The 26,223-nt window shown below is 42.2% G+C and overlaps 3 protein-coding genes and 1 long non-coding RNA gene across 4 annotated transcripts; all 4 read right to left on the bottom strand.

The window, feature by feature from the left end:
- LOC116036693 (trace amine-associated receptor 13c-like) lies at window positions 1-1,408 on the bottom strand. The gene is made up of 2 exons (XM_036004000.1): window positions 1,105-1,408; window positions 1-852 (listed from the first exon to the last, which is right to left on the bottom strand). The coding sequence occupies exons 1-2, from the start codon at window positions 1,269-1,271 to the stop codon at window positions 36-38; spliced, it is 984 nt and encodes a 327-aa protein (XP_035859893.1). The 5' UTR covers window positions 1,272-1,408; the 3' UTR covers window positions 1-35.
- Window positions 1,409-4,381: 2,973 nt separating this feature from the next.
- On the bottom strand, window positions 4,382-5,778 carry LOC118495542 (trace amine-associated receptor 13c-like). Its single transcript, XM_036004017.1, has 2 exons — window positions 5,573-5,778; window positions 4,382-5,223 (listed from the first exon to the last, which is right to left on the bottom strand). Exons 1-2 carry the CDS (start codon window positions 5,737-5,739, stop codon window positions 4,407-4,409), a joined length of 984 nt encoding a protein of 327 aa, XP_035859910.1. The 5' UTR covers window positions 5,740-5,778; the 3' UTR covers window positions 4,382-4,406.
- Window positions 5,779-9,526: 3,748 nt separating this feature from the next.
- On the bottom strand, window positions 9,527-26,049 carry LOC118495553. The gene is made up of 3 exons (XR_004898005.1): window positions 25,892-26,049; window positions 23,486-23,487; window positions 9,527-9,537 (listed from the first exon to the last, which is right to left on the bottom strand). It is a non-coding gene; the product is annotated as an uncharacterized LOC118495553 (long non-coding RNA).
- On the bottom strand, window positions 21,623-22,963 carry LOC116036692 (trace amine-associated receptor 13c-like). The gene is made up of 2 exons (XM_031280267.2): window positions 22,797-22,963; window positions 21,623-22,439 (listed from the first exon to the last, which is right to left on the bottom strand). Exons 1-2 carry the CDS (start codon window positions 22,961-22,963, stop codon window positions 21,623-21,625), a joined length of 984 nt encoding a protein of 327 aa, XP_031136127.2.
- Window positions 26,050-26,223: the final 174 nt, after the last annotated feature.

Below are 26,223 nucleotides of genomic sequence, written 5' to 3'. Positions count from 1 at the left end.
AGACCAAGTCTGATCTGAGTCCCTCCACAGTCTCTCTACAGCATGTTGGTCTCACAGGAGCCAGGCTGCAGGATCTGAAGAGTAATAATGAGTTTAACTGCTTTTCTAAACCAGGGGTAAAACAAGGCATAGATCACAGGGTTTAGACAAGAGTTAGAATAGTACACAAAGAGAACATAGGATGCAGATGAAGCACTGACCAAGCTGTCACCTGCAAGAGAGACAGAGTAATATGGGCAGAAACATATTAGAAAAACAGCTACAAGAACACCAAGATTCCTGGCTGCTTTCAGCTCTGATTTCTTTGCCTTTGGAGTCACTGAAAGCTGGAGTGTGACAGCTGTAATGTGAGAGCGCATGGCACGAGCCTGAGACACAGCCACGGCAAATATTCTCAGATACAGAGCTATTATGACAGTAACTGGAACAAGAAAGGACAAAACAACATCTACACCTCCTAAAACAAAGTCAATGACCAACACACATTCTCCGTAGCAGGAATTAAACCACCCCGGTTGAGTCAGTTCATCCTTAACAAAGAGAAAGCTGTAGGAAACAGAACAGAACCAACACAGACAAACACAGAGTTTAACTCTGTTGTCAGTGATCCTGGTGGAGTAATGCAGAGGGTCACAAATAGCCACATAACGGTCAACTGATATGAGCACCATGTCACCTATTGAGGATGTGGGAATGATGACTGAAAAAAAAATGTACATAGCACACACAAAGTCACCAAGAAACCAGCAGGATGATTTTCGGAGGATTTCTCCCGGCATCACTACGAGGCCCACTAGAAAGTCTGAGACAGCCAGAGAGAGGAGGAGGATGTTGGTGGGTGTGTGGAGCTGCCTGGAGGGAAAGAGAAAAGCACCATTACACCAACAAGAATGACAAAACAACCCAAACAAGTTATCAAAATAAAAATGCATATGAGTTTGAATATTAGTAAAAATTATTAATATAGTCTCTGGCATCAAAGTCAGACATTTAGAGCAACATTATTCAGCTGTAGCTCAAAGACAATTCTTCTAAATATACAGCAGCTGTTCACATTTTTAAGTTACATATCCTGTAGAGAGAAGCAAAGAAGTTAATATTTGCCTGAAGTGGGAGATAGAGATGATGATGAGCAGGTCGAGAGCCACAGTGATCAGAGAGATGGAGTACAGCATAATGGTAACTGTTTGGGGCCAAGGAGACAAGGGCTTTCTGCAGGAGGTGTTTGGGAACTGTGGAAAGCAGAGCTGGGCTCTGTCCTCAACCTCCATCTGCAGAGATCTGCAGATAGCTGCAGCTCTGGCAGCTTTCTGAACTAACCTGAGTCATGTAACTGATTTATCTCTCTCACATTCTCTTCATCCCCTCCTCACTCTCAGTCCCTGTTGGACTCTGATGCTCCTCCTTCCTCACTCTGCACATCCCACACTCATCTTCATCACCCTCTCTGTAACCCTGCCTTTCTCACTGTCTCTCTATCCAACCTCTCCATTGTTATTCTTTACCCTTGTTTCCTTTCCTTTGTCCTATTAATGTCCTACACATTCCTTGAAAAGTTTCTTAAAGAGAAGTCTTGCATTGCCTGCTCTATCTCTACAGCCTTGTGGAGTAAAGTCTGGCTACATCACTGATACATTCTTGGATAGGAGAAAAAAATGCTCTGGGTTGTTTGCATTTCTTTAAACAATCACAATTGTTTCGGGAACCGCTAAGGTCTGGATGCAGCGATGGTGGCTCTGTAAAATAGTCTTGGGAAGGAACTTGTTTTAGAAAAACATTTGCATCACAGAAAAGAAAACACCACTTAAAAAGTTTAAAGCAGCCATATTATGCTCATTTTCAGGTTCATAATTGTATTTTAAGGTTGTACCAGAATAGGTTTACATGGTTTAATTTTCAAAAAACACCATATTTTAGTTGTACTGCACCGCTCTCTCTCACTGCTGCACTCGCACATGTGCAGTAGCTCAGATGTAGATCATGTCAGCTAGATAGCTCCATAGACAGTAAAAGAAAGGCTGTTTCTACAACTTCGGTCAGTTACAAGGCAGGATTAGCTGGGAGACTTCTAAATGAGGGCGCACATGGAAGTAGCTCTTTTGGAGATTATGGTGAACTTGTGTGTGTTGTAGCAGTGCTTTGCTATTGAGAATTAGGTAGCATGCTAGCATTAGCATGCTAGCGTTAGCATGCTAGCATTAGCGTTAGCATGCTAACGCTAAAGCTACGAGCTAATGGTTGCGGTTAGCCTGCTCGCTTCGGCTTGTGACGTCACAAGCCGTGACGATTTTGAACAGCTCACCCAGAGACTGAAGGCGCCATACTGTAGCATTCACACTAGAGGATGGATACGGTTCGGACAGATATTTTGAAATGATGTTGGGGTTCTGGTCGGGCTCAGTCACATCAGCGCGATAAGGCATTGAGCATTTTAAATTTAAAACAGCTTATTATGTGTGTAGGTGTGTAGGCTTGTTGCCCCGTGTGTGCTGATGCCTCATCTGTTGACATTTCTGAATTCCTTCCTACAGTTGCTTAATAAAAGCTTTCCACACAAACAAACGTACATGTGTCATTAATGTGAGAAAAAAAAAGAGATTTTAACTGTGTCAGGGTCGGGTCGGGCTTGAACATAAATATCTTAATTCCTGTCGGCCAAGTTCGGTTACTGCTTTATCGGACACGGGCCTGGCTCAGAAAGAAAAATGCGTCCCGATCCGCACTGTAATTAACACAAACTTTGCCAAACTTGCAGAAGACTACTTTGTTTTAATGCAGTTTTTCTTTTTAATACCATATGGTTTAAGTTGGGCCTGAAATGAACTTAATTGGCCACCAGCCATACAGGCATTTCACCTGACCTTAACCCCAGACACCACCTTTCTGGATGACGTCACATTACGTGACACTGTTGTTTTTGTTGTTGTTGATGTTTTTAAATGAAGTCCTGCTGATTTAACAGAGTGGCCCATTTAAATGAATGAGAGGGCTGTGTTTTCTACAGACTAAATGCTGCTTCACACATCAGAAATGGTCATCACTTAGTGAGATTTTGGCACACTTGGAAAATAGCCTTTAACCCCCCCAGTGGCCATGAAGAGTGTCTGGTTGTGTCTCTGACTCTGATCAATGCCCTGCAGGCTTGAAAACCTTAGAGACACAGTCAACAAATGGGTCTTTGTCTATCTGGATGATGCAGAGGTCCCTGGGTGGTTTTACTTTCTACACAAAATTCATCTGCTATTACATATCTGTTGCTGCTCCACTCCATCACTTAAACTCTCACCCCCCCAACACCCTGTTGTTAGCTTTGACTGTTACTGAAGTTTTAATTTTTATGGAGTTTTCCCCAGGACATTATTATCTCTTGTAATTTTTGTTGACCAGTCCAAATCACATCACTTAGTGTAAAAATTCAATAACAAGACATGACGTTACATTATTAATAAGTGTAATTTATTATCATATTTCATGCTGCTTTACAACAAATCACCATGCTATGTTGAATAGAATGAATGACAAATCTGATTTAAAGTGCAACCCATCAGGTTTCACATAGTAGTTTGTAGAACATTAATTTTCTCTGTCATATGATCAAACTGTACATGTTTCCCTGGAAATGTAGCTGCGATTATTTGATGAACTGTAGATAATCCTGTCTTTTCAGATAATCTGTTGTTTAACTTCTTGCCTAAAAGGACTTCATAGTGCTTTGAATGATTCTGTCATAGAGACAAGAGACACGAGATGTTATACAGGGATCAAATATGAATGACACTAAACGGAAGTGATTAAAACAACTTTTTTTCCTATGCTCAAAAGGAAGATGATGTTTTTGTACTGACAGTTTAATCAGAAAAAACAGTGGATTTTTTTCTATACTGGAAACATACATACACATGGAAGTGTGTCTGTTCAGGGACATCTTTTCTCTCAGTGAAACAGCAGCCCAGCAGGCCAGTAATTTATGTTTGTAACAAAATGGTCACACATCACAGAGATGATTCTTTGACCAAACAGAGACATAAATACAGAGCTTTAGTAGCTCTTTTGTTGGGCTGAAATGTTTCCTATCACAAAGAACAAAATATTACATAGGAAAAAAGACTCGTAAGTGTCATACATGTGTTAATTTAAAGCTTACATTAAACTGGGTGATTACTAGAAACAGTATATGGTGCTTATGACTCTTTCTTAAATGCAGCAGCATCAGAGAGACACAATACACAACAAGATAAAGCTGGACAGGCCTTTCAAATGTGGTTCATACACAATTTTGTCTTAAAGATGGGAAAGCATATGTTCACTTTCTGTATTTGATAATTCACTCACTGAACAGCAGTAACATATTAATTAATTAATTTAATCCTTAGACCGAGTCTGATGTCAGTCCCTCCACAGTCTCTCTACAGCATGTTGGTCTCAGAGGAGCCAGGCTGCAGTATCTGAGGAGTAACTATGAGTTTAACTGATTTTCTAAACCAGGGGTAAAACAAGGCATAGATCACAGGGTTTAGACAAGAGTTACAATAGAACACAAAGAGAACATAGGATGCAGATGAAGCATTGACCCATTTGTCACCTGCAAGAGAGACAGAGTAATATGGGCAGAAACATATTAGAAAAACAGCTACAAGAACACCAAGATTCCTGGCTGCTTTCAGCTCTGATTTCTTTGCCTTTGGAGTCACTGAAAGCTGGAGTGTGACAGCTGTAATGTGAGAGCGCATGGCACGAGCCTGAGACACAGCCACGGCAAATACTCTCAGATACAGAGCTATGATGACAGTAACTGGAACAATAAAGGTCAAAACAACATCTACAGCTCCTACAACAAAGTCAACGACCAACACACATTCTCCGTAGCAGGAATTATACCTCCCCAGTTGAGTCAGTTCATCCTTCACAAAGAGAAAGCTGTAGGAAACAGAACAGAGCCAACACAGACACACACTTAGTTTAACTCTGTTGTCAGTGATCCTGGTGGAGTAATGCAGAGGATCACAAATAGCCACATAACGGTCAACTGATATGAGCACCATGTCACCTATTGAGGCTGAGAGAATGATGCCTGAAAAAATAGTATACATAGCACACACAAAGTCACCAAGAAACCAGCAGGATGTTTTTTGGAGAACTTCTAACGGCATCAGCACGAGGCCCACTAGAAAGTCTGAGACAGCCAGAGAGAGGAGGAGGATGTTGGTGGGTGTGTGGAGCTGCCTGGAGGGAAAGAGAAAGGTATCATTAAACCAACAAGAATGACAAAACAACCCAAACAAGTTATCAAAATAAAAAATGCATATGAGCTTTTATATTTTCCATTTAACCACATCAGTTACGTTTAAGTGTAGACAGTTAAAATGACTTGGTTGAGGTCACGGTGGACAGAAAGCAATGGTTAATATTGGTAAGAGAGAGGACATGAACAACAGTCCCTGGCATCAAAGTCAGACATTCGGAGCAACATTATTCAGTTCTAGCTCAAAGACAATTCTTCTAAATGTACAGCAGCTGTTCACATTTTTAAGTTACAATTCCTGTAGAGAGAAGCAAAGAAGTTAATATTTGCCTGAAGTGGGAGATAGAGATGATGATGAGCAGGTTGAGAGTCACAGTGATCAGAGAGATGGAGTACAGCATAATGGTAACTGTTTGGGGCCAAGGAGGCAAGGGCTTCCTGCAGGAGGTGTTTGGGAACTGTGGAAAGCAGAGCTGGGCTCTGTCCTCAACCTCCATCTGCAGAGATCTGCAGATAGCTGCAGCTCTGGCAGCTTTCTGAACTAACCTGATCATGTAACTGAATTATCTCTCTCACATTCTCTTCATCCCCTCCGCCCTCTCAGTCCCTGTTGGACTCTGATGCTCCTCCTTCCTCACTCTGCACATCCCACCATCATCTTCATCACCCTCTCTGTAACCCTGCCTTTCTCACTGTCTCTCTATCCAATCTCTCCATTGTTATTATTTACCCTTGTTTCCTTTCCTTTGTCCTATTAATGTCCTACACATTCCTTGAAAAGTTTCTAAAAGAGAAGTCTTGCATTGCCTGCTCTATCTCTACAGCCTTGTGGAGTAAAGTCTGGCTACATCACTGATACATTCTTGGATAGGAGAAAAAACTCTCTGTTGTTCTTTAAACATTCACAATTGGTTCGGGAAGCGCTAAGGTCTGGATGCAGCGATGGTGGCTGTTCACAGAATACAGTAACATGAGCTATTGAAATTAGCTGGACACAAGGTTAAACATCATTTGTGCTTACCAAAGTATTGCCCTGTGTACTTTACTGGCCCATAATGCAGGGACAGTGACCCATTGGTTAATTTTGTATTCTGACTGGCAGCGGGCTGGTTCAATCACATCTCTTACTAGGCCAAGATCAAGTAAGTACACTGTTCCACTTATTATGGTCCATGGCACATTAGGCCTGGCAAACTCGATTCCTCTTAAGGATTTGGGTTATTCTGAGTCACTCACTAAATTGAACCGGGTTGTGCGAGTCACTTGAGTCACTTTAGTCAGTATTGATAGGCGAGCCGAGAGCTTGCAATGTTTCAGACTGTCTGCTCGACCTAATTGCATTTAACATACTACATTTATCCACCAAAACCTACAGTAGGCCAAGCTAGGCTACATGTAGAACATTGTATTATTGTTGTGTATATGTGTTATTTCAGAAGTGAAAGAATGGCTTTTGTTGTGGATTTGCTTTACCCTGAGCTTGAGGAGAGACCTCGCTCGTCTGCTACAGATCCACTCATAGCCAGCTGATGCGCGTGATTGACTGACTCCCACGGGAGCTCATGAGTCATTGAAGACTGATGAGTCATTGAGGACTCATGAGTTCTTGAGTTAGTCCCATGGTCTGCGAGTTTGCACTGTTTCCGGCCCTGAATCTGCGGGTCGGGAAGTTCCTGTAACCTGTCTCGGACTCTCTGCTCACTCAGTCACTTGAGTTGACTTGTGGAGTTGTTGCCTACTAAATTGTAAGTTATAAAGCTTTTGGCTGCTAAGTGGGCTAAGACTAGTATTAGCTAATGTTGCAAGAAGTTTGTGAGCGGCGCTGTTATCATTTTAGATTGAATTGTAATAGGACTCAACTGATCTGAGTTAATGATACTAGAGACTCGCGATTCATGATTCAATATTAAGATTCGGGTGAAAGATCCGAGTGAATCACAACTCAAACAGGTCCACGGCACATACTACTCAGCTTTGTAGTGGTTAGGGGAATAGTAGAGTAGGTCCGCATATTTACGGGGACCACATAGTGGTGATGGGTGGTGTCCGACCGATTGTGGTGGCTAGAGAGAATTGTTGGTCCCTGCCTGCACGTATAAAACAGCAGCACACGCAGAAAGCAGCCACCACGCGCCCACGAATGTCTGCTGTGAGAGCAGAGGAGGGCAAACATGCAAGCCTGCATGAAACTGACTTTTGACATTTAAGGGAAACCAAGGAGGTACAGGTCCTCCTCTGATTGATCACTTTCAAGGCGATCCCACCCAAGGACCTCCTTAGTTTACGTTGATAGACAGCTTTCATACAGGAAGCTCAGAGTGGTTGTCCTGGCCGAAGAACAGTTTTTCTGTCTTTATAACGATGTAGTGCAAGATAGTGCCGTGAATAAAGGAATATAGGCTATGTGTCTCTCATCCGTTTTGATGTTGGGATATGTGCAATGCTTTTGAAAAGTCTGTAATCCTTGCCGAAGTTCGCAATGCACCCTTATCTCTAACATTAGAGCTAACTTTATAGCCTTAGCTAACATAACTAATGTTACCAGATTAGTTTGTAAATAAAGTAACTTTCTGAATTATTAATTTCTTAAATTAGTAGATTTTAGAGTAATGGCTGACATGAGGTGAAAACATGACAGAATCTTCATTTTTAGGGAAAACCATTTGGACTAAAAGCTACTCAACATGCAACTGAATTTAACTGCATTTTAGACAGTAACTAGAAGAAAATGTGATAAAAAAAATCTGTTTTAATTGAAAACAACAACAGCCTGTGAGGCAGTTTGAACATGCCATCTGTTTTTGTTGTTGCATTTGTTTTCCTGGTTTCTGTGCTTTTCTTTTTGCATCGTTTCTATATTTGTAGCACGTTTGTGTGTTCGGTCGTGTTGTGTGTATTTGCAGCGCGTTTGCTAAATGCTGTGCTCTCAAATGTATTAAGATGTTTTCTATATTTGCGTGTGTTTCATTAAGTTGCAGTGCGTTTGCCCCTGTCAGCCACCGTAAGTAATAAACAAAGACACAAGCAATCAAAATGTCCCCAATGAAAGGGAAAATTCCAGCACTGGAGATCCCAGATCGCAGTTTTGGGTGACAAAGTTCAATTAGAGTGAACTTTGCTCGAAGTTGGATAGGTGGGGTCAATTTGCAACTGGAAACAAGTAAGCTTCCTTTACGAGTGAGGCCACAACAGATTACATTCTCTGTTGCATTTTTAAGAGGAACCAGGTGTGTAATGTGATGCAAAGCATTCTCACGAATGCAATTGATATGATATCTTACGTAAAACGATGGCCGCTAACTGCTGACGTGACAGTTGGTCTTGAGTTGGGTACCGGTCACTGCAAGGTGACGGTCTTGACTGCAGAACCAAGGACCTCTGCATTGAGGAATAAACCTTTTCATAAAGATGGGTGCTCTACCAATTGAGCTAACCAGGCATTCCATTACTTTATTTTCAAACAGGACATGATCAGCTGTCTCCTAGGGGAAAGTCCTGTGTTTGTTTGACCCATCCACCACCCCAACCTGCCACCGAATTTGGAATATATTCCGTGACCTTACTTCCTGCTCCGGCAGTACTACGCCAGTACTATGACCCTAACCCTAACTCTCTTTACCTGCTAAATCCTCCGATATATTCACCAGCTAGTCTCTAATTGTCTATTTGCTGCTGAGGGGCACCAACCTCTTTGATACAGTGGGTTTTTAGAGAGTCCTGAAACTGACAGTGAAAAAAACAGTGAGTTAAAAACACTCTCTAGAGCGATATTGAATTATTATTATTATTATTATTATTATTATTATTATTATTACTATTATTATTAGAGCTCTGAGAGTGAACCAAAACAGGAAGGTTTCAGGCCTTAAAACAAACAAAATACAGTGATTTAAAATCACTGTAGAGCTGAGAGGAGTTGCAGAGTCGGGGGATAATTCTCTGTGGATTTGTGACTGGCAGCAACCTCTCTCACATTACACATGCTAATTGAATCCCTTTTTATAATTAAAGATAAAAAAACTCTGATTGATTAAATTATTGTACTGGTGTCAAACACAATATCAACTGAAAAAGCATCACTGTTCAGTAATGATTGCATCATATGTTGTGGGATTCATGCTTCACTCCTCTGATTGCATTGACACCTCATTGGTCGAGATGTCATCATCTGTCTAACCCATGCAGGTGTAAACAAACTTCCTGTCCAGAGGGGTTCAGCACACCGCCGTTAGGAGCCACTAATGGGCTGCAAAACATAGTTCATAGAGAGACTAATCAAATCTCACGGGACCTGACTGTTTGTGTGTCTGAAGATGCTCACTATACACAGGCCAAAAGTAAATGGTCATTTACTCCATCAAACACTGAGCTCAAACATTTTAGCTCTGCTCATTAAGACCCCATACTGTAGCATTCACACTAGAGGATGGATACGGTTCGGACAGATATTTTGAAATGATGTTGGGGTTCTGGTCGGGCTCAGTCACATCAGCGCGATAAGGCATTGAACATTTTAAATTTAAAACAGCTTATTATGTAGGTGCGCGCCTGTGTTAACGTGAGCTTGTTGCCCCGTGTGAGCTGATCTGTTGACATTTCTGAATGCCTTCCTACAGTTGCTTAATAAAAGCTTTCCACACAAACAAACGTACATGTGTCATTAGTGTGAGAAAATAAACGAGATTTTAACTGTGTCAGGGTCGGGCTCGAACATAAATATCTTAATTCCTGTCAGGCTCAGGCCGAGTTCGGTTACTGCTGTGTCGGACACGGGCCTGGCTCAGACAGAAAAATGCGTCCCGGTCCGCACTGTAATTAACACAAACTTTGCCAAACTTGCAGAAGAATACTTTGTTTTAATGCAGTTTTTCTTTTTAATACCGTATGGCTGTAAGCAGGGCCTAAAGTGAACTTAATTGGCCACCAGCCATACAGGCATTTCACCAGCCAATGTTTAACCTGATAAAGGTGAAATACAGGAAATGCACCAGCATCGTTGTTGAACTTGTTAAGAATACACATTTAAATGCTGTCAAGTCATTAATGATTAACTGCTGTTGTAAATCAAAAATCTCAGTAACCTTGTCATTGTTGCTAACTATCCCCTTGGTATTAAAATGTAAAATGCTTTTTTTTTTTTTTTAACATTTCTCTAAATCATCCTCATCTTTTTGTTGGCTGCTTGTTTCAGCCGGCCTCTTCACCCCAGTAATGTGCCGCCACATTTTAGAACTCAAATCCAAAGAAAATGGCAGACTTGGTTAAAATGTGAAAGAATGTTGGAAAAACAACTGAGTCACTCAATTGTTATTGGCTACCAGCCAACGTGGCAGGTAGATTGACAGATTTACCCACCAATGGCCAAATTCTCCTGCATTTGGCGCATGGTTGAGTGTTGATTTTAGGCCCTTGTTGTAAGTATGATGGGTATCACTGTGGTTGTTAACTAGATCTTTTTCTAAACATAACTAGGGAATATTTGTGCCTAAACTTAACCAAACTGAGACTGTTTAAAACAGCCTCTGTTAGGGTTAGATATGAGAACAGGAACGCTCCTGTGGGTCATATTTCCTCTGTGTTTGAGACTGGTGGGTTGATTTCCCCATCCTGAAAAACCACTCGTTGTCATTAGATGGCCTAGAGCTGAGGCCTGTACTACGAAGCAACTAATCAATCAATATACATATTCTTAATTTTTATGGAAATTTCCTGGTAAAATGAAGGTTTATTTTATATTTAGGGGTCCAAGCCCGAGTCTGTAAGAACAGGCAATAGCAAAGCTATGCCGTTCATACAGCAGGGCTGTAGAACCCTATTGTTTTTCTACTGATTAATCATCAGACATTATTTTTTTTTCCATTATTCTTCCCCGTCTAAAACTCCGACTACAGCCTAAACCGTACATGGTGGGGGGTTGGCATTTTCAGTAATGGTCCCAAACTCCGCAAAAATAATAGACCCACTTCCACCACTAGGTGGCGCTATAGCAGAAAAACGCGTTTGGCCCTATAACTCCCACACCATACACCGGACATTTAAAAACCATATATCCACACGTTCCCTGGATCCCACTGAGTCACGTGATATAGGCCACGCCCATTTCCGCCTAAACCTTTATTCCTTTAACTCCTCCTAGACCGTGCGACCGATCGGCACAAAATTTGGCAGGTAGCATCTTCAGATGGGCCGAACAAAAAGTTAATAAAAATAATTTTGATAGGATAAAAACTGCGCATATTACCCACAAACAAAGTTTTGTAGCTAACTATGAAAACACCAACTTTGCCATATCTCGGCCAAAATAAATGCTGTCAACGCCAAACTTTAGATTCTTGTTTAGCATGACCCTCTGAAGGTCAATCACCCGGTTTACAAAAATTGGCAACTAGGGGGCGCTACAAGTACAAAAAGTTTATATCTCATGAACCGCTAATCTGATTTTTACAAAATTTGATGGGTACCATCTAGGGCCACTCCTGAGGCCAACCCTAGAGTGGGGTACCGAGGGGTCAAAGTGGGCGTGGCCTATGGGACCCACGTCTACATTTACTACTTACACTAATGTGAACAACTTTAAATTTACAGGTTAGATAGACAATGGGTCATGGACCACAACTACCAAAAATTACACATGTGGACCACTAGGTGGCGCTATAATGTTTTTTTGCCTTAACTCCCACATTACACATCGCACATAAAAAATACTTACATCCACGTGTTCCTTGAATCAAGCTGAATCACATCATATTGTCCACGGCCATTTTCGCTTCAATTTTTTTCCACAATATCGCACAATGCGCAAAACCAACTTTTTCGAACTCATCCTAGGCTGTGTGACGGATCAGCACAAAACCTGGTAGGTAGCATCTCCAGATGAATGTGACCCAAAGTTACCCAAGGAATTTTGCTACGTTAAAGTTTGCGCATTTGACGACCAAACAAATTTTCCTAGCTAGCTACCACACACGTATCATATCATATCTCGGCCAAATTAAATGTTATCAGGAAATAAATTGAGATTGTTGTTCTTCATCCCACTATGATGGTCTCTACCAAATTTGGCAAAGATCGGCCTTTAGGGGGCGCTATAAGCAACGTTTATTTGTTTTGGCCAATAACTCAATGCATTTAAATGGGGAATTTGCAATTGCAATATCTCTGCCACATTAAATGCAATCAACACGAAACTGTAGTGCTCGTTCGGCATGGCGCTCTGAGGCTCTGTACCAAATTTGGCAAAGATCGGCCATTAGGGTGCGCTATAATCAACGTAGATGATTTTGGCCCTTTTACTCAATGTTAATGGGATATTTGCAATGGAAATGTACCACAGACCTTGCAGCTCACACTTCTCAATATTTACTGAGGTTTGCCTCTTACCGTTAGGTTTTGGTTTTTGCTTTTGTGTGCTCCCCTGGTGTTTTACAATAAACAAACTACTTAACCCACCTGACAAAGTTTCTACAACCTTCACAGTGGACAAATGCAACTCTTTTCTCTCACTTTTTCAATCCAAAATCAACACCATTCATAGGAGCCGATACCGTGCAATTAAACATTGCAGTTGGTGCTAAGAGGAGAGTCTGTCATAGCGTGATTGGTTATGTCGGTGTCATTGATTCTTAATTTCCCACAAAGCACCCACGGAGGAAAAATCAGCGCCTATGATGCCATTTGCAACAACGTGACCACCTCCCCTGCTCCTTCAACCACCACACCTGCCTCCCCCCTCCACCCTCTCGGTCACTCTCTCATTTTTCTCTGCTGTCTCCCGCGGTCAGGGGGGTTAAGAAGTTTGTTTATTGTAGAGAATTCTTAAAGGTAGTCCGTATATGCGTGGAGGTGAACTGGTGACCGCAACGTTTCCAACGGCGGCGTACCGCAGACGTCGCGGCTCGCGCCTCTCGATGTTTAGCGACGTTTGCCTCCTCGCCGCCCGGCTTCGGGTTCCGCTTTCACATGTTCCCCCGGGCGTCGGGGGCGACTGGCGTGGGTGGCTTGGGCCCCGTCATAACTGCTTGCAGTTCTAGTCATACATTATTAGGGGTCCAAGCCCGAGTCTGTAAGAACCGGCAATAGCAAAGCTATGCCGTTCGTACAGCAGGGCTGTAGAACCCTATTGTTTTTCTACTGATTATTATTCTTCTCCGCGTAAAACTCCGACTACAGCCTAAACCGTACATGGTGGGGGGTTGCCGTTTTCAGGACTAGTCCCAAACGCCGCAAGGACCTCAGGCACAAACATTCACCCACTTCCACCACTAGGTGGCGCTATAGCAGAAAAAACGCGTTTGGCCCTATAACTCCCACACCGTACCAACCAACTTTTTCGAACTCGTCCTAGGCCGTGCGACGGATCAGCTCGAAACCTGGTAGGTAGCATCTCCAGATGGACCTGACCAAAAGTTACTCAAGGAATTTTGCTACGTTAAAGTATGCGCATTTGACGACCAAACAAATTTTCATAGCTAGCTACCACACACGTATCATATCATATCTCGGCCAAATTAAATGTTATCAGCAAAGAACTTGGGATTCTTGTTCAAAATGCCACTATGATGCTCTCTACCAAATTTGGCGATGATCGGCCTTTAGGGGGCGCTATAAGCAACGTTTATTTGTTTTGGCCAATGACTCAATGCATTTGAATGGGGAATTTGCAATTGCAATATCTCTGCCACGGTAAATGCAATCGACACGAAACTTGTGGTGCTCATTCGGCATGCGGCTCTGAGGCTCAGTACCAAATTTGGCAAAGATCGGCCATTAGGGGGCGCTATAATCAACGTATACATGTTTTGGCCCTTTTACTCAATTTTAATGGGATATTTGCAATGGAAATGTATCACAGACCTTGCAGCTCACACTTCTCAATAATTGCTGATGTTTGCCTCCTACCCTTACATTTTGGTTCTGGCTTATGTGTGCTCCTCTGGTTTTTTACAATAAACAAACTTCTTAACCCACTTGACAAAGTTTCTACAACCTTCACAGTGGACGAATTCAACTCTTTTCTCTCACGTTTTCAATCCAAAATCAACACCATTCGTAGGCGGCGATACCGTGCAATTAAACATTGCAGTTGGTGCTAAGTGGAGCGTCTGTGATAGCGTGATCGGTTATGTCGGTGGCATTGATGCTTAATTTCCCACGAAGCACCCACGGAGGAAAACATAAATCGGCGCCTATGACGCCGTTTGCAACAACTTGACCGCCTCCCCCGCTCCTTCAACCACCACGCCTGCCTCCCCCCTCCACCCTCTCGGTCACTCTCTCATTTCTCTCCGCTGTCTCCCGCGGTCAGGGGGGGTTAAGAAGTTTGTTTGTTGTAGAGCATTCTTAAAGGCGGTCCGTACACGCTTGGAGGTGAACCGTCGACCGCTACGTTTGCGACGGCGACGTACCGCAGGCGTCGCGGCTCGCGCCTCTCGACGTTTCGCGACGTTTGCCTCCCCGCCGCCCGGCTTCGGGTTCCGCTTTCGCGCGCTCCCCCGGGGCGTCGGGGGCGACTGGCGTGGGTGGCTTGGGCCCCGTCATAACTGCTTGCAGTTCTAGTTTTTATTTTTCTTCCCCGCCTAAAACTCCGACTACAGCCTAAACCGTACATGGTGGGGGGTTGGCATTTTCAGTAATCGTCCCAAACTCTGCAAGTACTTCAGGCGCAAAAATAGACCCACTTCCACCACTAGGTGGCGCTATAGCAGAAAAAAACACGTTTGGCCCTATAATTCACACACCATACACCGTACATTCAAAAACCATACATCCACGCGTTCCCTTGATTCAACTGAATCACGTGATATAGGCCACGCCCATTTCTGCCTAGACTTTTATGTGTGAAAAATCGCGATTTATCAAAAACCTACTTTTTCAAACTCCTCCTAGACCGTGCGACCGATCGGCACGAAATTTGGCAGGTAGCATCTCCAGATAGGCCGGACAAAAAGTTTTAATAAAAATAATTTTGATAGGATAAATTACATGCATATTACGCACAAACAAATTTGTGTAGCTAACTATGAAAACACCAACTTTGCCATATCTCGGCCAAAATAAATTCCATCAACGCCAAACTTTAGATTCTTGTTTAGCATAAAACTCTGAGGGTCACCCACCCGTTTTACAAAAATGGGCCACTAGGGGGCGCTACAAGTACAAAAAGTTTATATCTCATGAACCGCTAATCAGATTTTTACAAAATTTGATGGGTACCATCTAGGGCCACTGCTGAGGCCAACCCTAGAGTGGGGTACTGAGGGGTCAAAGTGGGCATGGCCTATGGGACCCACGTCTACATTTACTTCTTACACTAACGTGAACAACTTTACATTTACAGGGTAGATAGACAATGGGTCATGGACCACACCTACCAAAAATTACACATGTGGACCACTAGGTGGCGCTATAATGGTTTTTTGCCTTTAACTTCCACATTACACATCGCACATTAGAAAACCATAGATCCACGTGTTCCTTGAATCAAGCTGAATCACATGATATAGGCCACGCCCATTTCCGCTTAAATGTTTTTCCGCAATATGCATATACGCATATATATATATGTATATGCAATACGCAATGCGCAAAACCAACTTTTTCGAACTCGTCCTAGGCTGTGCAACGGATCAGCACGAAACCTGGTATGCAGCATCTACAGATGGACCTGACCAAAAGTTACCCAAGGAATTTTGCTACGTTAAAGTTTGCGCATTTGACGACCAAACAAATTGTCCGAGCTAGCTACCACACACATATCATATCATATCTCGACCAAATGAAATGTTATCAGCAAATAACTTGCCATCATTGTTCAACATCCCACTACGATGCTCTGTTCCAAATTTGGCAAAGATCGGCCTCTAGGGGGCGCTATAAGCAACATTTATTTGTTTTGGCCCATAACTCAATGCATTTGAATGGGGAATTTGCAATTGCAATATCTGTGCCACAGTATATGCAATTAACACAAAAGTTGTGATGCTCATTCGGCATGCCGCTCTGAGGCTCTGTACCAAATTTGGCGAAGATCAGCCATTAGGGGGCGCTATAATCAACGTAGATCAGTTTAGGCACTTTTACTCAATGTTAATGGGATTTTTGCAATGGAAATGTACCACAGACCTTGCAGCTCACACTTCTCAATAATTGCTGATGTTTGCCTCCTACCCTTACATTTTGGTTCTGGCTTATGTGTGCTCCTCTGGTTTTTTACAATAAACAAACTTCTTAACCCACTTGACAAAGTTTCTACAACCTTCACAGTGGACAAATTCAACTCTTTTCTCTCACTTTTTCAATCCAAAATCAACACCATTCATAGGCGCCGATACCTTGCAATTAAACACTGCAGTTGGTGCTAAGTGGAGCATCTGTTATAGTGTGATTGGTTATGTTGGTGGCATTGATTCTTAATTTCCCACGAAGCACCCATGGAGGAAAACATAAATCGGCGCCTATGACGCTATTTGCAACTTGACCGCCTCCCCTGCTCCTTCAACCACCACACCTGCCTCCACCCTCCAATCACTCTCTCATTACTCTCTGCTGTCCCCTGCGGTCAGGGAGATTAAGAAGTTTGTTTGTTGTGGAGAATTCTTAAAGGTAGTCTGCATATGCATGGAGGTGAAGTGTTGACCGCTACGTTTGCAACGGCGACGTACCGCAGACGTCGCGGCTTGCGCCTCTCAATATTTAGCGACGTTTGCCTCCCCGCCGCTGGGCTTCGGGTTTGGCTTTCGCGTGCTCCCCCGGGCGTCGGGGCGACTGGCGTGGGTGCTTTGGGCCCCGTCATAACTGCTTGCAGTTCTATTTTATTTTGCTTTTCCACGGACCACCTGCAGTACCCTCACAGACCACTAGTAGTCCACGGACCACAGTTTGGGAATGACTGAAGAGAAGATCCGGTGGAGCTCGGTGCGCAGAGAGAGAGAAGTGCACTCAGAAAAGTTCAAACATTTAGAGACCGACAACCCCGTTAACATTCCCTGATAGGTATTTTTATGAAATATATAGATTTTCAGTGGAGGGAATTACGTATAGGCTATTTGTCTGCTTCTTGAGCCGTGTGTTGCCAATGCGCACATCAGTTTGATTTATGTTTTTATATATTTTATTTGCTCTCACGATCACTTACCACTGCAGGTTGCAACTGAAATAAAAGGCTAAAGCAATGACAGTTAATGGAAAGGACAAGTGTAATTATGGTCAGATCTTGGTCCTGACTGATGGGAAAGTGATATTGATAAGCCTTGTAATTTGCGCATAACAGCATCGGCTAATTTTTTGCCAGTTTTCCTTCCTGCGTTTTGCCTGTAAAACCGTGTCTGTGTTCTTCTTATTTATGTAGAATTATAGTTTGCTCTTCTTACTTAAAACATGCAGCTCTGGTAGATGTTTGTGATTGGTCGTGCTGTGCAACGGGCTCTTTTATGTGAACGCGCGTTGCTGGATTGGGAAACCCTGGGTTGATTGAACTAGTTATTAACCACCGTCGTGACACAGCTTACATGGGACCGTGGTTGTTAGGTTAGGTGAAGCCGGATAACTGAAATGGCATGTTGATCTTGATTAGTAGTACAGGTCTATGGTCTTGCTAGCTTGATCTAATCTGTGTTTAAATTTGAAAAGTTGAGCCAGCTGAGTCGGCAGGATGTTAGCAGTGTTGGCAGAAGAAGCTAGCAAGTTGATTTCCAGATTCTGATGAGCAACTTGTAGCCACATGCCATCATCGTCCTACGTCAACCACTTGAAGCACAACTAATATCTTTAAAATAGACAAGAAAGCATATGTTGAATAGACAATAAAGCGACTGGAGAGTTTCTGCACCTTCTACATCTACTACCTACTAAACTTCCTATGTGTTGTGTCTTGTTTGTTGTCTTGTTTGACTTCCTTCCTTGTGTTTTTTTCTCGCCTTTGTGATTGTCTGTTCACCCTGATGCGGTCCACCTGTTCACCTGTCTCTCCTTACAACCCTCGTTGCCTCGTGTATTTAGTCTGTGTGCTCGTCTTTGTCTGGTTTCAAGTCATCATCGTACCTTGTGTTAAGAAGTTCTGCCTATGTGCTGACAGATTTATGTGTCTTTACTGGAAAATAATAAGAAAAAAGACAATTATCATGTTAAATAAACGCTCGTATGACGATATGTTGAGAATTACAGAGCTAATAGCAACACTTTAATATTTTTGCCGACTATTTCGTCTGCTTCTGCAGTCATACTTAAAAAAGCTCTCTATTTTCCCAGGAGACTCCCCTTTTTCATTGCCCTCTCCTAGTTTCCTCCCAAGGTCACAACTCTACTGTTTTTCTTCCAATTTATGACACATTTGCATACCTATTTTATTCCTTTTTGTCATCTCAACCTGTTTCTGGCACTACACAGTGAGTTTAAGCCCTAAGACTCTAAAAGTATACAGTTTCCATACAGACAACAATACAGCTACACCAAATGTCGTCATGGCACGCATGTGACACGGAAGGAAGGACAGCCTCGTCCTCTTTTGACGGAGAGAGAAATGGAGATTATACGAAATATTCAAGTAAAAGTCAACAGAAATCGCTCATCTAACTGAAATGTGAGAACACAAAATTAAGAAGTAACTCTTGGGATGAGGGTAAACTTTTGCCACTAACTCATCTGTCACACACCTTGCAATGTCGTAGCCCAAGGCTGGACTAGAGTTTGGACTCCAGACATTTTTCTATTGCCTCAGACTTGTAGTCTTGGACTCGTTGGTAATTGGACTCGGACTTGTCTCGGACTGGGCCATTGGTCTCACCAAATAGTTGGTCTCGACCGAGTCCTGCATTACATACTTTTTATCTAAAGTAACTTTGTCCTTCAAAACAGAACCATGGAAGTGTGCTTGTTCAGAAAACGGGTATTTGTTTATTACAAAATCTCTCTAGAACAGGCACTGACATTGGTTGCCTGGTATACACCTGGCTGCATCATATGAAGAGGCATCGTTCATTTTCATTTAGGCCACAGACACACATGTTGCCGAGCACTTTGTAGTATGGATTCTTCACGACAAGTAATAACTTCAAGAATGGGAACATATCAATTATTTCAGTGACACCTGTGTTGCTTGTTAATAAAGTTAATAATATGGCCTAATGTGATCCCCCAGTGTTTTTTGAAAATAATAATGCAAAATGATCCGTCTGCATTGAGGCCACTTCCAATCAAACAAACCGATCATTGTTGGTGTTTGTGTTCTTTCCAGTCAGTTTGTGTCTGTTCCCAGCGTGTTTGCATCTAGTTTACCAGGTTTGGATTCTTCCCTTTGTTCTCACTTTGTTTCCATTAGTTTGGTGTTAGTTTGTTCCTTGTGTTTTCATTATTTTTGGACTTTAGTTTTGCCTGCTTTCTTTGTATTCCTTATGTTTTTGTCTGCCTCATTTTTCTGGATCTCCTGCATTTTTGTGTTTAAATAAACTCTCGAGATCAATCCTTCCCCGGCCTACCTGCCTGCTTGCCTTGCCTCTGCATTTGGGTCCACCTATTTCCCCCTGAACACAACAGTTGTTGACAATAGTGATTATCCTGCTGATGCATCCCATCATTGTATTGTGTTTTAACTATATTGACGGCTGGAAGGATAAGCATCATTTGTTTGGTCTAGTGTCCAAGCATGTCATTCTCGATCATATCTTCTGAATCCTCAGCTGCCTAAAAGTTATATTGACAGTCATCTCGTAGGTATAAGAGGATACTATGTTCACTTCTGCCAATCAAAATTTTTTTATCATCTGTTCGTGCTTAACCCTAACCCTAGTTTCTCCCTCTGACCCTAATGAATCCCTCCATTCCTGACCTCAACCCCAGACACCACCTTTCTGGATGACGTCACGTTACGTGACACTGTTGTTTTGTTGTTGTTGATTTAAATTAAGTCTTGCTGATTTAACAGAGTGGCCCCATTTAAATGAATGAGAGGACTGTGTTTGTTCACAGACTAAATGCTGCTTCACACCTCAGAAACATCTATCACTTAGTGAGATTTTGGCACACTTGGAAAATAGCCGTTAACCCCCCCCAGTGGCCATGAAGAGTGTCTGGTTGTGTCTCTGACTCTGATCAATGCCCTGCAGGCTTGAAAACCTTAGAGACACGGTCAACAAATGGGTCTTTGTCTATCTGGATGATGCAGAGGTCCCTGGGTGGTTTTACTTTATACACAAAATTCATCTGCTATTACATATCTGTTGCTGCTCCACTCCATCACTTAACCTCTCACCCCCCCCCTCCCCCCACACACACCCCCACCCTGTTGTTAGCTTTGACTGTTCCTGAATATTTTTTTATTTTTTTATCGACTTTTCCCCAGGACATTATTATCTCTTGTCATTTTTGTTAACCATTCCAAATCACTTATTGTAAAAATTCAATAACAAGACATGACGTTACATTATTAATAAGTGTAATTTATTATCATATTTCATGCTACTTTACAACAAATCACCATGCTATGTTAAATAGAATGAATGACAAATCTGATTTAAATTTCAACCCATCAGGTTTCACATAGTAGTTTGTAGAACATTAATTTTAAATTAAAAATTAAAAGTCATATGATCACACTGTACATGTTTCCCTGTAGCTGCGATTATTTGATGAACTGTAGATAATCCTGTCTTTTCAGATAATCTGTTTAACTTCTTGCCTAAAATGACTTCATAGTGCTTTGAATAATTCTGTCATAGAAACGAGACACAAGATGTTATACAGGGATCAAATATGAATAACACTAAATTGAATTGATTAAAACTACTTTTTTTCCTAAGCTCAAAGGGAAGATGATGTTTTTGTACTGACAGTTTTATCAGAAAAAAACAGTGGATGTTTTTCTATACTGGAAACATACATACACATGGAAGTGTGTCTGTTCAGGGACATCTTTTCTCTCAGTGAAACAGCATCCCAGCAGGCCTGTAATTTATGTTTGTAACAAAATGGTCACACATCACAGAGATGATGCTTTGACCAAACAGAGACATAAATACAGAGCTTTAGTAGCTCTTTCGTTGGGCTGAACTGTTTCCTATCACAAAGAAAAAAAGATTACATAGGAAAAAAGACTCATAAGTGTCATACATGTGTTAATTTAAAGCTTACATTAAACTGGGTGATTACTAGAAACAGTATATGGTGCTTATGACTCTTAAAATACAGCAGCATCAGAGAGACAAAATACACAACAAGATAAAGCTGAAGGACAGGCCTTTCATTTGTTGATCATACACAATTTAGACTTAAAGACAGGAAAGCATATCTTTTCTTTCTGTATTTGATAATTCATTCACTGAACATCAGGAACATACTCATTCATTTAATCTTTAGATCAAATCTGATGTGAGTCTCTCTACAGTCTCTCTACAGCATGTTGGTCTCAGAGGAGCCAGGCTGCAGTATCTGAAGAGTAATAATGAGTTTAACTGCTTTTCTAAACCAGGGGTAAAACAAGGCATAGATCACAGGGTTTACACAAGAGTTAGAATAGTACACAAAGAGAACATAGGATGCAGATGAAGCATTGACCCAGTTGTCACCTGCAAGAGAGACAGAGTAAAATGGGCAGAAACACATTAGAAAGACAACTATAAGAACACCAAGATTCCTGGCTGCTTTCAGCTCTGATGTCTTTGCCTTTGGAGTCACTGAAAGCTGGAGTGTGACAGCTGTAATGTGAGAGCGCATGGCACGAGCCTGAGACACAGCCACGGCAAATATTCTCAGATACAGAGCTATGATGACAGTAACTGGAACGATAAAGGACAAAACAACATCTACAGCTCCTACAACAAAGTCAATGACCAACACACATTCTCCGTAGCAGGAATTATACCTCCCCAGTTGAGTCAGGTCATCCTTAACAAAGAGAAAGCTGTAGGAAACAGAACAGAACCAACACAGATAAACACAGAGTTTAACTCTGTTGTCAGTGATCCTGGTGGTGTAATGCAGAGGGTCACAAATAGCCACGTAACGGTCAACTGATATGAGCACTATGTCACCTATTGAGGCTGAGAGAATGATGCCTGAAAAAATAGTATACATAGCACACACAAAGTCACCAAGAAACCAGCAGGATGTTTTTTGTAGAACTTCTACAGGCATTATCACGAGGCCCACTAGAAAGTCTGAGACAGCCAGAGAGAGGAGGAGGATGTTGGTGGGTGTGTGGAGCTGCCTGGAGGAAAAGAGAAAAACACCATTACACCAACAAGAATGACAAAACAACCCAAACAAGTTATCAAAATAAAAAATGCATATGAGCTTTTATATTTTCCATTCCACCACATCAGTAGTTACCATATGTTAAAGTGTAGACAGTTAAAATGACTTGGTTGAGGTCACGGTGGACAGAAAGCAATGGTTAATATTGGTAAGAGAGAGGACATGAACAACAGTCTCTGGTATCAAAGTCAGATATTTGGAGCAACATTATTCAGTTCTAGCTCAAAGACAATTCTTCTAAATGTACAGCAGCTGTTCACATTTTTAAGTTACAATTCCTGTAGAGAGAAGAAAAGAAGTTAATATTTGCCTGAAGTGGGAGATTGAGATGATGATGAGCAGGTTGAGAGTCACAGTGATCAGAGAGATGGAGTACAGCATAATGGTAACTGTTTGGGGCCAAGGAGACAAGGGCTTCCTGCAGGAGCTGTTTGGGAACTGTGGAAAGCAGAGCTGGGCTCTGTCCTCAACCTCCATCTGCAGAGATCTGCAGCTCTGGCAGCTTTCTGAACTAACCTGAGTCATGTAACTGATTTATCTCTCTCACATTCTCTTCATCCCCTCCTCACTCTCAGTCCCTGTTGGACTCTGATGCTCCTCCTTCCTCACTCTGCACATCCCACCATCATCTTCATCACTCTCTCTGTAACCCTGCCTTCCTCACTGTCTCTCTATCCAATCTCTCCATTGTTATTATTTACCCTTGTTTCCTTTCCTTTGTCCTATTAATGTCCTACACATTCCTTGAAAAGTTTCTAAAAGAGAAGTCTTGCATTGCCTGCTCTATCTCTACAGCCTTGTGGAGTAAAGTCTGGCTACATCACTGATACATTCTTGGATAGGAGAAAAAAAATGCTCTGGGTTGTTTGCATTTCTTTAAACAATCACAATTGGTTCGGGAAGCGCTAAGGTCTGGATGCAGCAATGGTGGCTCTGTAAAATAGTCTCGGGAAGGTACTTGATTTAGAAAAACATTTGCATCCCGGGAAAAGAAAACACCACTTACAATGTTAAATGAAGTTAACTGTTCACAGAATACAGTAACATGAGCTATTGAAATTAGCTGGACACAAGGTTAAACATCATTTGTGCTTACCAAAGTATTGCCCTGTGTACTTTACTGGCCCATAATGCAGGGACAGTGACCCATTGGTTAATTTTGTATTCTGACTGGCAGCGGGCTGGTTCAATCACATCTCTTACTAGGCCAAGATCAAGTAAGTACACTGTTCCACTTATTATGGTCCATGGCACATTAGGCCTGGCAAACTCGATTCCTCTTAAGGATGTGGGTTATTCTGAGTCACTCACTAAATTGAACCGGGTTGTGCGAGTCACTTGAGTCACTTTAGTGAGTATTGATAGGCGAGCCGAGAGCTTGCAATGTTTCAGACTGTCTGCTCGACCTAATTGCATTTAACATACTACATTTATCCACCAAAACCTACAGTAGGCCAAGCTAGGCTACATGTAGAACATTGTATTATTGTTGTGTATATGTGTTATTTCAGAAGTGAAAGAATGGCTTTTGTTGTGGATTTGCTTTACCCTGAGCTTGAGGAGAGACCTCGCTCGTCTGCTACAGATCCACTCATAGCCAGCTGATTGACTGACTCCCACGGGAGCTCATGAGTCATTGACGACTGACCAGTAGTCGAGACTCATGAGTTCTTGAGTTAGTCCCATGGTCTGCGAGTTTGCACTGTTTCCGGCTCGGAATCTGCGGGTCGGGAAGTTCCTGTAACCTGTCTCTGACTGTCTCTGCTCACTCAGTCACTTGAGTTGACTTGTGGAGTTGTTGCCTACTAAATTGTAAGTTATAAAGCTTTTGGCTGCTAAGTGGGCTATGACTAGTATTAGCTAATGTTGCAAGAAGTTTGTGAGCGGCGCTGTTATCATTTTAGATTGAATTGTAATAGGACTCAACTGATCTGAGTTAATGATACTAGAGACTCGCGATTCATGATTCAATATTAAGATTCGGGTGAAAGATCCGAGTGAATCACGACTCAAACAGGTCCACGGCACATACTACTCAGCTTTGTAGTGGTTAGGGGAATAGTAGAGTAGGTCCGCATATTTACGGGGACCACATAGATGACGTGTAATGATGGGTGGTGTCCGACCGATTGTGGTGGCCAGAGAGAATTTTTGGTCCCTGCCTGCACGTATAAAACAGCAGCACGCGCAGAAAGCAGCCACCACGCGCCCGCGAATGTCTGCTGTGAGAGCAGAGGAGGGCAAACATGCAAGCCTGCATGAAACTGACTTTTGACATTTAAGGGAAACCAAGGAGGTACAGGTCCTCCTCTGATTGGTCACTTTCAAGGCGATCCCACCCAAGGACCTCCTTAGTTTACGTTGATAGACAGCTTTCATACAGGAAGCTCAGAGTGGTTGTCCTGGCCGAAGAACAGTTTTTCTGTCTTTATAACGATGTAGTGCAAGATAGTGCCGTGAATAAAGGAATATAGGCTATGTGTCTCTCATCCGTTCTGATGTTGGGATATGTGCAATGCTTTTGAAAAGTCTGTAATCCTTGCCGAAGATTCCGTGACCTTACTTCCTGCTCCGGCAGTACTACGGCAGTACTACGACCCTAACCCTAACTCTCTTTACCTGCTAAATCCTCCGATATATTCACCAGCTAGTCTCTAATTGTCTATTAACTGCTGAGGGGCACCAACCTCTTTGTTACAGTGGGTTTTTAGAGAGTCCTGAAACTGTGACAGTGAAAAAAACAGTGAGTTAAAAACACTCTCTAGGGCGGTATAAATGTATTGCATTATTATTATTATTAGAGCTCTGAGAGTGAACCAAAACAGGAAGGTTTCAGGCCTTAAAACAAACAAAATACAGATTTAAAATCACTGTAGAGCTGAGAGGAGTTGCAGAGTCGGGGGATAATTCTCTGTGGATTTGTGACTGGCAGCAACATCTCTCACATTACACATGCTAATTGAATCCCTTTTTATAATTAAAGATCTAAAAAACTGATTGATTAAATTATTGTACTGGTGTCAAACACAATATCAACTGAAAAAGCATCACTGTTCAGTAATGATTGCATCATATGTTGTGGGATTCATGCTTCACTCCTCTGATTGCATTGACACCTCATAGGTCGAGATGTCATCATCTGTCTAACCCATGCAGGTGTAAACAAACTTCCTGTCCAGAGGGGTTCAGCACACCGCCGTTAGGAGCCACTAATGGGCTGCAAAACATAGTTCATAGAGAGACTAATCAAATCTCACGGGACCTGACTGTTTGTGTGTCTGAAGATGCTCACTATACACAGGCCAAAAGTAAATGGTCATTTACTCTATCAAACACTGAGCTCAAACATTTTAGCTCTGCTCATTAAGACCCCATACTGTAGCATTCACACTAGAGGATGGATACGGTTCGGACAGATATTTTGAAATGATGTTGGGGTTCTGGTCAGGCTCGGTCACATCAGCGCGATAAGGCATTGAGCATTTTAAATTTAAAACAGCTTATTATGTAGGTGTAGGTGTGTAGGCTTGTTGCCCCTTGTGTGCTGATGCCTCATCTGTTGACATTTCTGAATTCCTTCCTACAGTTGCTTAATAAAAGCTTTCCACACAAACAAATGTACATGTGTCATTAATGTGAGAAAAAAAATGATAATTTAACTGTGTCAGGGTCGGGCTCGAACATAAATATCTTAATTCCTGTCAGGCTCAGGCCGAGTTCGGTTACTGCTTTATCGG

This window comes from Sander lucioperca, chromosome 8 (assembly GCF_008315115.2).
Source record: "Sander lucioperca isolate FBNREF2018 chromosome 8, SLUC_FBN_1.2, whole genome shotgun sequence".
NCBI lineage: Eukaryota > Metazoa > Chordata > Actinopteri > Perciformes > Percidae > Sander > Sander lucioperca.
The sequence above is the reverse complement of the archived record's forward strand: the minus strand, read 5'-3'. Positions and strand labels throughout refer to the sequence as shown.

Coding starts and splice junctions, on each gene's coding strand:
- LOC118495542 (XM_036004017.1), bottom strand. CDS start 5,739: ATGGAGGTTGAGGACAGAGCCCAGCTCTGCTTTCCACAGTTCCCAAAC. Junction 5,224..5,572: donor ATCTCTATCTCCCACTTCAG/GCAAATATTAAC, acceptor CTTTCCCTCCAG/GCAGCTCCACACACCCACCA.
- LOC116036693 (XM_036004000.1), bottom strand. CDS start 1,271: ATGGAGGTTGAGGACAGAGCCCAGCTCTGCTTTCCACAGTTCCCAAAC. Junction 853..1,104: donor ATCTCTATCTCCCACTTCAG/GCAAATATTAAC, acceptor CTTTCCCTCCAG/GCAGCTCCACACACCCACCA.
- LOC116036692 (XM_031280267.2), bottom strand. CDS start 22,963: ATGGAGGTTGAGGACAGAGCCCAGCTCTGCTTTCCACAGTTCCCAAAC. Junction 22,440..22,796: donor ATCTCAATCTCCCACTTCAG/GCAAATATTAAC, acceptor CTTTTCCTCCAG/GCAGCTCCACACACCCACCA.